This window comes from Coccinella septempunctata, chromosome 2, assembly GCF_907165205.1.
Source record: "Coccinella septempunctata chromosome 2, icCocSept1.1, whole genome shotgun sequence".
Lineage (NCBI taxonomy): Eukaryota > Metazoa > Arthropoda > Insecta > Coleoptera > Coccinellidae > Coccinella > Coccinella septempunctata.
Window position 1 is genome coordinate 53,546,426 of NC_058190.1, and position 11,350 is coordinate 53,557,775.

An 11,350-nucleotide genomic window follows, 5' to 3' on the forward strand; every position below is an offset into this window, starting at 1 on the left:
GACAAATCGTTTACTTCATTATTTTTCCGTCCTTTTTTTCAATCAGCGTAACTACTCTTTGGTAACGTGTGCGAAGACAACTTGTCTCTGATGTGATGTGTCGCAACAAAACAAAACACAACAAAATTTCCATAGAGAAAGGGAAAGAGTCTCTGAAAATTTCAATCACAGATTACAGAGATTCTCTGTAATCTGTGATTTCAATATTGAAAGCAAAAAGAACCAGATTACTTTTTGTTAAAAGTAGATGTCAACATATGGTTCTATGATTTAACCTAACATGATGACAGGATTACAGAAAATCTGTCATCTGTGTTTAATCTTCAGTTTTAAAGTTTCAAAAAGAATTTTATATCTGAATTTCAATTTTTACCACTATTCAAGAATACAAATGTCGAAAAGAAAGTTACCCAATGAAAAGAATTCGGACGAGAAGAAAGCCAAAACAACCCACTGGTCCTTGGGACTCTTGGAGACGATAAAAGACCCCAAAAATTTGATACAAGAGGATTCATATACCTACGTTATAGCGGATAAATTTCCTAAAGCAAAATATCATTATTTAGTGATAAGTAAACAGGAAATCTCTTCCATTAGTAAAGTTACAATTAACAATTTAGATCTTTTACGGCATATGGAAAAAGTGGCTAAGAAAATTGTCCAGGACGTACAATCAAAGGAGGAAGAAAAGTATAATTTCAAAATTGGTTATCATGCCCAACCTAGTATGGCTAGATTGCATTTACATGTAATAAGTGATGATATGAACTCGGCATGCTTAAAAACTAAGAAGCACTGGAATAGTTTCACTACGAACTTTTTCATTCCTTCTGAAAATATAATTGAAAGTTTGGAAAAAAACAAGACCATTCAACTCCCATCTGATCAGCAATGTAAAAATTTATTGATGAAAGATCTGATATGTAACAAATGTATTTATGTACCAAAGCATTTAGGCGATTTAAAAAAACATATTCTGGAACATTTGAAGAAGTAAAGCATTTGAGACTATGCCTGTAGAACATGAGATTTCTGTTTTCAGATTGAGCAAGATTGCTTCAAGAGAATTAAGAAAATGTATTGTTAATATTCTCAAATTTTCCATTGAAAATTCATGATTAAGGAAAATTTGCTCAAGAAATATGACCATCGAAAGCCAAATATCTTTCGTGTATTTCTTCTTCTTATTCCTTACAAGATTTGCTCAATTTTCAAGTGAAATTTGTTCTTTCAATCATCAATCCAGTTGACCGTTATATAAGATACTCCATCATCGATTAAAGAAGCTAAAACTGCTCTTTTCTTAACAGAAGTTGCTAGTCTTCCAAATGCTATTATTTCACAAGGTAACATAGGAACATTTTCTTCAATACATCTTACAATGAATATCGCATGATGAGTTATAGGATCACCTGAAAAATTTGATATATAATTGATAAGTAATATTTTTCCATTTTATAAATTGTAGATTCACCTTTATAAACTAAAAAGTCACCACCAAATTTTTCACCTGAGGTAATATAATAGCCTTTCTCCCATAAGTCTTTGAAAACAGAATATCTCTGACAATTTCTTGTTTCAGGTAGGTAGTCCACAATTTCTGAAGCAGTGATTTCAATAAGTGGAAATTTATTGGCAAAATTTATATTTTCTTACCATTATCTGTGCATATTGGAGTGGATGTTATGGGCCATATCATTTTATCATTTGTTATTTCACAAGATTTACTCAATTCTTCATTGAATATTTCAGATTCCTCTCTGTTATCACCCTTCTTCCTCTTAGAGGCCACAATCTCATTGAGCATTTCTATCAATTGTTTCCTTCGATTATTCATGTAAACAACTTTTTGTTCCTTCAATAAATTCGATTCAAAGTCCTCATTATATTTCAACTGAGCATATTTGACAATTTTACCAATTTGTTTTTCTAGCAAAAGATGAACCTCCTCAGGCATCAATTTCAAAGGTAATACTGTAATGTGTACAAAGTTATGTAAAATTCTACGAAATCTGATGATGTGAATACCTGGTATTGAATTCAAACTTCCTACAAAATCACCAATTATCCTATATTTCTTTCGGAGAATCGACCAATCTGAAACAAACAAAATTTATAAGTGGAACTAAGTTGCTGTAAAGTGATCACCATTAGCATCAAAAATAAAAAGTTCAGACTGCAATAATATTAAGTTGATTTTCATTTTAGTATATATTTCAAATTTTCGTTCAATTTTCAATTTCCTAATATTTTGGTTATGTTATTACATTTCACAGAATTGAGTTCAATGTTCATAGAAAGTCGAAAATTTTCTTGCCCTGGATACATGGGCTCTAAAATTTTGTGACCTATAAGCCATAGAGTTTTGTATATAAGGATTAGATATTCTGTGGTGCGGATTAGTACTCTGTGGTTGATAACAGTCTTCTGTGGAATCTGACAGCTGAGTTTGCTAACAGATTTGTTTTCTCTATGAAATAATTAACGAAGGATATTTTTCTTATGAATACTGGTATTTCTAGAATAGTTTATTAATCGAAGTAACTCTTTACGATGGGCAGTTACGCGAAGGCCGTAATGGTTGGTTATATATGCCGTTTGTGTTCCGAGCAGAAGAAAAAAGTTATCCACTTATATAGCAGCAAAGCCCAATCTCTGAAACTTCTAGAAAAGATAAAATTACTGCCTATTACAGTAAGTTTTCGAAGAGAGCTATTGATGTGTGTATTAGTAATATTGAAGTCTATTTCTAGGTACAGAAATATGATAATTTACCCAAAACTATTTGCGAAACTTGCATTGAAAGATTAGACACACAATATAAATTAATACAAAGAATTCGGAAAAATAATATAATCCAGAGAAGTCATAGGATATTTCACGTAGGTTTAATTTTAAGCATATGAAATTGATGAAAACAGCAGTTTTGAATCAATACAAGTTTAAATTTCAGAGCAATGGAAGGTGCCCTGTTGAATGTCCCTTGCATGGGACAGTTGATCCTTCTTGGTCTGACGACAGTGAACCATCAGGTTCTACTAGTTGAAATTTTATTTATATCATAAGTGTATCGTTTATACATTTCTATTTTTGTATAAAATGAGCAAGTATTGCTGATGAAAATATTTACTTGGTTTCTTTTATCGCTATGTGTAATTTAACGGAGAAGTTTTAATTTTGGTATTTATTACAGTAGAATACTTATTTTAAATAATTTTACTAGGAGATTTTTTCATTGCCTTTTGCACACTGGCCGTCATTATGCAGTCTTAAATGTGTCATTTTTGAAAGTAAACTGTGATTATGTGTTTTATACTGAGTTGTTAGATTATCTGTGATAAAAATACTTCACAGTTTATATTGTAGATATCTGGAAATAGCACGGAAAGGCTATAATATATAATATGATTTTTTGCCTTAGTGTGTTTTAATTTAATTGTATATGTTTTGTTGCTGTTTATATTTGCATTATTCTTCATTTATATTAAAACTTTCAGAGATAAGCCTGTGTTTATTGAAATCAAAGAGGTGATGCAATCAAATTGGCTTTAAAATTTACCTAAAAGTAATCATGTACCTTGCTGTTGGTGGAAACACTTAGGGATGTGAAATTAATGAAAGTCATGGTTAATTATAGTTCGATTTTATTCTTTGAGGATGGTTATTTCTATTTAAATAATGCTCAAATTCTATTTTAGACATGAAAACTGCAGGAATGAAGATTTTGCAAGAAATGTAGGATTGACCGATTTAAATTTTTATTATACAAAATGAACACGCTTGAATTATTATTTCAAATAATTACTCAATTTGTTCGGTTACCATAGTTCTGGTGGAATATAAATTCAAGGTAAGAGTACTGAGAAAATTGGGCAAAGAGTTCTGCTGCCTAAGATGAAGATCTATCATACTCTCTAAGCTAGAGCTAAACGGGGTCTCAAGTAATTGCAATAAACCATCCTTTTTTAATTGAAAGCAAAGAATGTCATCTTCACATTCGGAGTACATGTTCGTTAATTTATACAAAGCCTTGGAATTTCTGTCAATCTTATATCCTAATAGCATATATACAACATCTCTGAACTCTTGTATAGACGACTTAAAATAGTCTTTCATTTGGTTATGTTGAGCTTCCTTGCTTTTTATTTCTTCTTTGAGCAATTGCACTTCTCTGGTAGACATAGAGATATCAGCTAATCTGCTGCTCTCCATTCCTTCCTCCATGTTTTTTACTTTTCTCTTGAGCCTATCGACCTGGAATTTAGAGAAATGTTTCTATCCTATGTTGATGAATAGAAGTAAAAATTGAATTAATAAAAAGTGCTCCAAAAAATTCCAGAAAATAGAAAAAGAATGATGAAAAATTCGCGGCGTACAGATATTGAATTCTGAAAAAATTATCTCTCCAGGCGAGCCTCGAACCCGCCGACTCTAGATTGCCGGTAAAGTGCTCTACCACCGAGCTATCAAGAATTCCACTTTTTCAGTATTCAACTAACGTCTGTACCTCGCGAATTCCTCATTATTAATATTTTTATTACGTCAAATCCAACATTAAGTTGAGGTAGAGTTCATCCATTTGTAGACGCAGTAGCTATCCTTACATTACTTAGATGGTCCAGTAACAAAGTGTTAATTATGGTTTCATGAAATAAAATCATCAAATACGAACAATAAAATTTGAATACTAACCTCATCTTGTAATTTGTCTATAAGGACCTCTCTCTGGTTGATACACTCTGTTAAGGGATTATTGGCAAGGTGATAAACATTACCACCTCTTAAAGTATCGTTACCAACAATGTATTCTTCGAGTTGGATTTCCAATTGGTCCTTCCTTTCCCTCAAACGTGTATTCTCCTGTTTCAAACGCTCCAGATCGTTCTGTAATCTTGAGATTTGTTCCAATTTGACCGGAGGTAAATCTGGAACACATCGAATTGAAAATACGAAAAGCCGTCAAAAATTTTCTTGAAATATGCTTGTAGCATCAAGTGTTACCATTAAGCAATCTATATGTATATCTCGAAAAATAAAGGGATAAAATGCGTCAGAACCGAAAAACAAATTAAAAAATACGAAAATAGCACGTTATTGATGATATTCGATCGTAAAGCCCAGTCGGATGTTACGCCCATGTCTGCGCCGTGACATAACGTGAAGTTAGCCGAACCCGTAAATTCTATGGTTTCTTTTGATGACTTTGAATTCGAAAAGTTCCATTTTCGTAAATTCTTCGAAAATAATTCCGTTTATCGTTGGTCAGAAAGGAAAACTTTAGTCGGCAAAGACATTCGTCGACTTTCGGCATATTCCAAAAGTAGAACTCGACTCCGAACCGGCGAAAACTTTTTCCGATTTTAGGCTTTTTCCATCATTGAAGATCCAGAAGCAACGTTAGAAATGTCGTTTCCGTCACCAATCGAAGGCTCAATTTTTTGACTTTCTAATTACAACTTCAAACTGCCCAAATATCGATTTTTGTGGAAATCACGTCCGATTGATTGAAATTTGTGTTGGAACTGCTAATCTCACATCAATAATGCCCCTTGGCATTTTTGTCATTTGAATTAATTATCATTTCTGAAGTTCCTTCAGTTTTATCTATGTTATCCCACTTGTGTTCATAGATGTTATACAAGCTGTCATTATCAAGAGGAAATTTTTTCGGAAAATGGTCTATTTGTCTAAACCGCAGCTTCTCGCCCATCTAATAATCGGACCGTGCCAAGGTAACACTCTAAATCCAGCAGTCAGATAGGAAAAGACCGAGAAAACTGAGATTTTCGACGTTTTACAAAAGCAAAGTGAACATTTGACATTGGTGGGGTTAGCGCCAGTCATGGACAGGGGTGTGTAGTACCGATTCGATTCATAGAGCACAGAGTAGTATTTTTGGCCTCAGTATTTATGAAATTAATTTAATTAATCTAAAGATATTAAGAAATATCGAGGATGTAAGTACAGCTAGAATTTTTCTTACCTGAACCAAATTCACTTTCGGCATACTGAATGTCATTTTCTAATTTCGCCACCAGATCTCTATATTCGCTGACGATTTTTTCCAGCTCTTGAACACGTTCTTTCAAACCCTGTACTTGGTTAGCTGCTTGGCTGCCCAAAGCTGTGGTGTTTACGGTCATCGTCAAATCTCTCTCGTACGAATCTAACTGAAGCCTGTAAAATGAGCAATGGTTTTAAGTTTTCATTCGGTTTCCATCTAGAAATTTCCAACAACGACAGAGCATTCAGAAACACCAAATGTCATCAGTCATTGTCGCTTGTCACATAGACCATAGAACATACCTGTAGCTGTCTCGTTCCCTACTGACTAATAATAATTTTTTCTGCATACGATGGATCAGGTTTTTCTTCTGCTCATCAGTTCCACTCAATTTGGTGAGTAGTTTCTGGTTCTTCGCTAATTCTTCTTTGGCTACTTTGGCTTCCTGAAACAAAAATTTCATTATAAATTCAGCTGACGAGAACTGAAATAAGGTATCGAATGGTAATACTTACATGTAGAGCAGTGTTCAACTGAGATTGTAGGTTGACTTTTTCATCTGTTAAGTTCAACTCTTGTTGTTGAAGGCGTTCAACGGCCGACCTTAGTAAGTGAGGTAAAGCCGTATCGTTAGCTTCAGACTCTTCCAAAATTCCTCTTGCCACAGCTTTCCATTCATTCAAATACATATCTGCTTGCACCAGTTGCATCTAAAAGTCATGGTGAAATAAGAAAAAGAGATCAACCTAAAAAAAATTTCCTACCTGTACTGAAGCAAACTTTGATTCCTGTTCTTTGAATTTCACAAGTCTACTTTTCAAATCGTGGACTTCCTCTTCCAAAATCAATTTGTTCCTTATTTCGTCTTTGATTCTCTGGTTTTCTTCTCTCAATTTTTGATTTTCTTTCTCCATGTCAATGTATTGGGATAATTTACGAGCCTGTGTCTGAAATTCAAATTGATATAATGAGAATGAAAAAATTCTATAGCCTGAACAATTGCTATCACCTTTGCTTGTTCCTGGTATTCTAAGTAATTTTCTTTCACATACTCATATTCTTTCAATTGAAGTTGCAGTTTCTGTATCTCAGCATTTTTCTGTTCCAACTCTCCTACTGCTGAACTTTTTCCAACAAGCTCTTTTTCTGAAAACAAAAAATAAATCCTTACAACAATAATAAATGTGAAAATCCATATGTTTGTTAACTCAAGATAAGCAGTTTTGACATTTGTAATTTAATCCAGAACAATATTCTATTAAAAGAGGTCTTTTGACTGGCATAGAATAGAAATTAATGTCACCTTCAGCTCCCTGATTCATTCCTGATGAAAAATGCACCTGGCAGCATAGTATTTTAACATAGAAAAAACTTTTCATTTCAAAATACGCACCTAGTTCCTTATACAACTTTTTGTGGACATCTGCATCTTCTTCTGCTGTTTGTAGATGATCTTGTAACTCTAATATTTGTCTTTTAAGAGAGGCAATTTCAGAATTCTCCTCTCCCTCTTGTGCCTTAAATTCTGAAGTCATGTTACAAATTTTCTTCTCCATTTCTTCCAGCTTTTGATCCGTTTGAATTTTCAAGTTGTCATGTTTGGATTTCATCTGAAATTGAATATACCAAAATGAAAATGTTGAGGCATAAGGCAAAATATTTTTCTTACATTTATAAATTCTTGTTTTAATTCTTGTTCCCTTCTTCGAACTTGTTGTAGTTTATTCTCCAGCTCCATGATTGTTTTTCTATCCACTTCCTGTTGTTTTTTCAAAGTTTGATTTTCATTATCAAAAATAACTTGCATTTCCTTCCTTAAATTGTGCATCTGACTTATTCTGTTTTCCAAATTGAGGATTGTATTTCTGGCTTCTAACACATCAGAACGGAGCCTTCTCATTTCACGAGGAGATCCCAGGTATTCGAAATCCATTTTCAAGTCACCCCGGAATTTTTTAGGAGTCATCACTTCATCATCATTCATCATATTCGAAGCAGGTCTTTTCAGTGGAGTTTTATCAATAATGGGAATCGTATCATTCTTCGCAGGCTCTTTAGAAACGTCCACCAATGTGTTTACTGATGCTGTCATATAGTTGACCATTTTGCAAATAGTATCATTCACTTCGTTAGTTTTGTTTTGAGACATCTTTCTTCAGCTACAAAATAAAACTTCTAACAAAACCATAATAAACAGTTGCAGAAATTACAACGCCAAGCGGTTTCATAAACTGTCAAAAAAACCTCTATAACCTAACCTAGAAAATTCAGTGCTTTATCAGACAACAGATAAAAAGTTTTTTAGAGTTCAATGGTCACAACAGAAATCGGAAAATGAAGTTAGCTGTCACCAGTGGCGTAGACTTCTGGTTCAATTTACAAATAATGACACTAAATTTTCGATCATTTAAAAAGAAAACTAACATTTCTCAATGTAGGATCAAAGGTTAGAGATCTGGTCTTTAACTTTGAGTAGGATAATATTCATAAATCGTATAATTGAAAAGCATTAAATAATTTAATGAGAACCCTTTCGTTCAAACATGAGCCTATGCCACTGGCCTAGGCCTGCTTTGCCATTTGCCACAGATTACAGAGATCTGTATTTGCCAGCAATGCTACATCGCACAGCTGATTCATGTTTGTTGATAAAAATTTGTAATACCAGAAGCCTGATTTTACGTACTTAACATAAAATCGAATTACTCGGTTAAGATAAGTACTTCTATTGTACTGCAAATCTCACGGATAAATGTGGTGTGATCTCATGTCAACAGATTAAAATGACGAACGGCAAACGTCCTAAAGTAGCCTTTATTCATCCCGATTTGGGAATAGGAGGAGCAGAAAGACTGGTACTAGACATGGCGAATGCACTCTGTGATGAATATGAAATTATGTTCCTGGTCAATCACTTTGATCCAAATCATTGTTTCGATGAGTTGAAAGATGAACGTTACGAAATAAATACATTTGGAGATTGGATCCCAAGAGACATCTTTGGTAGATGTCGAGCACTGTGTGCCTATATAAAAATGATTTATCTGGTTATGGTTTTACTTCTTTTTTATAGAAAACAATATGGCATTGATTTCTTCATAGTTGATTTAATTCCAATAGCAGTTCCATTCTTGAAATTATTCAATCAAAAAGTCTTTTATTACTGTCATCATCCAGATTTGTTGGCAACCACTAGGGAAAATTTGTTGAAAAAATTTTATAGAAAACCCATTGATTGGATGGAATATAAAGCAACAAAGTCATCCGACATAACTTTAGTTAATAGTGAATATACAGCAAGTGTTTTTAAGGAGACTTTTCCAGATATTGATAAACAAGTTAAGGTACTATATCCCACCATATCTTCATCAGTTGTTAAACTTTTGAAATCATCTGATTCAACCATAATCCAAGAGAAAATATTAGATGTACCAAAGGATTCTATTATCTTCATGTCAATTAACCGTTTTCATCCCGCTAAGAAGTTGGAGTTAGCCATTGAAGCTATGAGCCGTTTGAGAGTAATGGTTGAAGATTCATTATGGAGGAAAATTTATCTTGTTATGATTGGGGGATATGATACTAAATCAGATATAAATATGAAATATTTTGATGAACTCTTGAATTTAACTGAAAATCTGAAGCTGAAGGATAATATAATTTTCTTTAAATCTCCATCAGAGAGCAAAAAGGTTCAGCTTTTACTTAGATGTAGTTGTTTAATATACACACCAACCAATGAACATTTTGGAATTGTACCTCTTGAAGCAATGATGGCAAGGAAGCCAGTTATAGCTTGTAACAGTGGTGGTCCAAGAGAGACCATAAGTCATGGTCAAAACGGATATTTATGTGAACCCAATCCGGAAAATTTAGCAGAGTATATGTTCAAAATAATGAATGATAATAATTTCGATGAAATGGGACAGAAAGGAAGTCTTAGGTTAGCAAATTCATTTTCTAATGAATTATTTTCCAAAAAGTTGAAAACTATTATATCAGATGCTTTAAAAAACGGAACTTCATGACTGTACACCTTGGAAACAAAATAATAAATCTTTATTCATTCAAGTAACACTAACTTGAAAATCATTCCAAAATGAAAATTTTTTTGTAAATATTACTCTAACTTCAAAGCTGAAAGACCATAATTTATTGAGGTATCTGAAGAGAATGACCATTTATTTGTCAGAACTGAATATCTGAAACCATGTACCAACGTTGTTTGACATTTATCTGAAATAAAAAATAATTTCAATCTGGAAATATCCAAATTCATTTTTCTTTCACCCTCACTAGTACTCTTATATGAAGACAAAATAAAAGGAAATAAATAGTTACATTTTTCAAGTATCCTTTGTACTTCATGTGGCTCTGTGAATTTCTCTATCTGATGTGTTCCTCTAGGAACCAACTTTATGCACTCAGCGATTCTTATTCCCAAAATATCAGCTAAAAGTGTCTTATTCATAGTTGTTATAATAATACTCCCTCCAGGCTTCAAGCACTCAACACACATCTTTAGGAAATTTTCCCTATTCGACACATGTTCAAGAATTTCAGAAGCCACAACTGCATCATATTTTCCTTTATTTCCAACGACATGATCTTCAATAGATGATGCAACATAGGAAACATTTTCTAAACAACTTTCTGTAGAATGTTTTTTGGCTACTTCGACTGCTTGAGTATCAGCATCTAAACCAGTTACTTTTGCTCCCAATTTAGATAATGGTTCAGATAAGAGACCTCCTAAAAATTCATTCAAATTTTCGTATCTTTATCACTCATCCGATTGTTAACTTCTCACCTCCACAACCTACATCAAGTATATATAGATCTTTCAGAACATTGGAGGTATTTATTAATTCTTTTTTGACAGATCCATTTTGAACAAGACTCTCTCTTATGAAAGGTATCCTTATTTTATTGAAGGAATGTAAAGGTTTGAAGGCACCAGTTTCATTCCACCAATCTGCCGATAATTTATTGAACAAAACTATTTCATTTTGGTCAATAGAAGAATTACTTGACAAATATCTATTAAAAAATTGAACCGTCTTGAGAAAACAGTTTGATAAAGTCCGATTTCTTATACCTGATATTTTTAATGAATCTCAAGGAAATTTTTCCCGCATTCATCTTCATAAAAAATATAATAAAAATCTTCACTTTTTATTATTATTTGTCTTCTAAATTCCTAACCAGAGACAACCTCTCTGTCTCTGTTCCTAACCATTACTGCGGGTTTTATTACCTACGCACAGATAACCTACATCATACAACATTACGCCTACGCCATAGACCCAAATTATATGAAATGTTATTCCTTAATTATGCAAGATT

General features: G+C 33.0%; 6 protein-coding genes across 6 annotated transcripts; 3 read left to right on the plus strand and 3 right to left on the minus strand.

Annotated features, from left to right (window-relative positions):
• Positions 1-302: 302 nt before the first annotated feature.
• On the plus strand, positions 303-1,013 carry LOC123306810 (aprataxin). Its single transcript, XM_044888964.1, has one exon. It carries the CDS (start codon positions 392-394, stop codon positions 995-997), a length of 606 nt encoding a protein of 201 aa, XP_044744899.1. The 5' UTR covers positions 303-391; the 3' UTR covers positions 998-1,013.
• A 138-nt stretch (positions 1,014-1,151) lies between these two features.
• LOC123306809 (tRNA-splicing endonuclease subunit Sen34) lies at positions 1,152-2,285 on the minus strand. Its single transcript, XM_044888963.1, has 5 exons — positions 2,149-2,285; positions 2,029-2,097; positions 1,657-1,974; positions 1,475-1,600; positions 1,152-1,412 (listed from the first exon to the last, which is right to left on the minus strand). Exons 1-5 carry the CDS (start codon positions 2,201-2,203, stop codon positions 1,231-1,233), a joined length of 750 nt encoding a protein of 249 aa, XP_044744898.1. The 5' UTR covers positions 2,204-2,285; the 3' UTR covers positions 1,152-1,230.
• A 143-nt stretch (positions 2,286-2,428) lies between these two features.
• Positions 2,429-3,416, plus strand: LOC123306811. Its single transcript, XM_044888965.1, has 3 exons — positions 2,429-2,694; positions 2,754-2,882; positions 2,954-3,416. The coding sequence occupies exons 1-3, from the start codon at positions 2,554-2,556 to the stop codon at positions 3,044-3,046; spliced, it is 363 nt and encodes a 120-aa protein (XP_044744900.1). The 5' UTR covers positions 2,429-2,553; the 3' UTR covers positions 3,047-3,416.
• Positions 3,417-3,627: 211 nt separating this feature from the next.
• LOC123306808 (mitotic spindle assembly checkpoint protein MAD1) lies at positions 3,628-8,243 on the minus strand. The gene is made up of 9 exons (XM_044888962.1): positions 7,674-8,243; positions 7,398-7,614; positions 7,014-7,150; positions 6,769-6,951; positions 6,520-6,714; positions 6,307-6,449; positions 5,984-6,177; positions 4,693-4,925; positions 3,628-4,254 (listed from the first exon to the last, which is right to left on the minus strand). Exons 1-9 carry the CDS (start codon positions 8,151-8,153, stop codon positions 3,802-3,804), a joined length of 2,235 nt encoding a protein of 744 aa, XP_044744897.1. The 5' UTR covers positions 8,154-8,243; the 3' UTR covers positions 3,628-3,801.
• Positions 8,244-8,610: 367 nt separating this feature from the next.
• On the plus strand, positions 8,611-10,270 carry LOC123308702 (alpha-1,3/1,6-mannosyltransferase ALG2). Its single transcript, XM_044891474.1, has one exon. The coding sequence runs from the start codon at positions 8,788-8,790 to the stop codon at positions 10,030-10,032; it is 1,245 nt and encodes a 414-aa protein (XP_044747409.1). The 5' UTR covers positions 8,611-8,787; the 3' UTR covers positions 10,033-10,270.
• On the minus strand, positions 10,047-11,209 carry LOC123308703 (ubiquinone biosynthesis O-methyltransferase). The gene is made up of 4 exons (XM_044891475.1): positions 11,103-11,209; positions 10,815-11,044; positions 10,346-10,756; positions 10,047-10,240 (listed from the first exon to the last, which is right to left on the minus strand). Exons 1-4 carry the CDS (start codon positions 11,150-11,152, stop codon positions 10,125-10,127), a joined length of 807 nt encoding a protein of 268 aa, XP_044747410.1. The 5' UTR covers positions 11,153-11,209; the 3' UTR covers positions 10,047-10,124.
• Between the last annotated feature and the right edge of the window lie 141 nt (positions 11,210-11,350).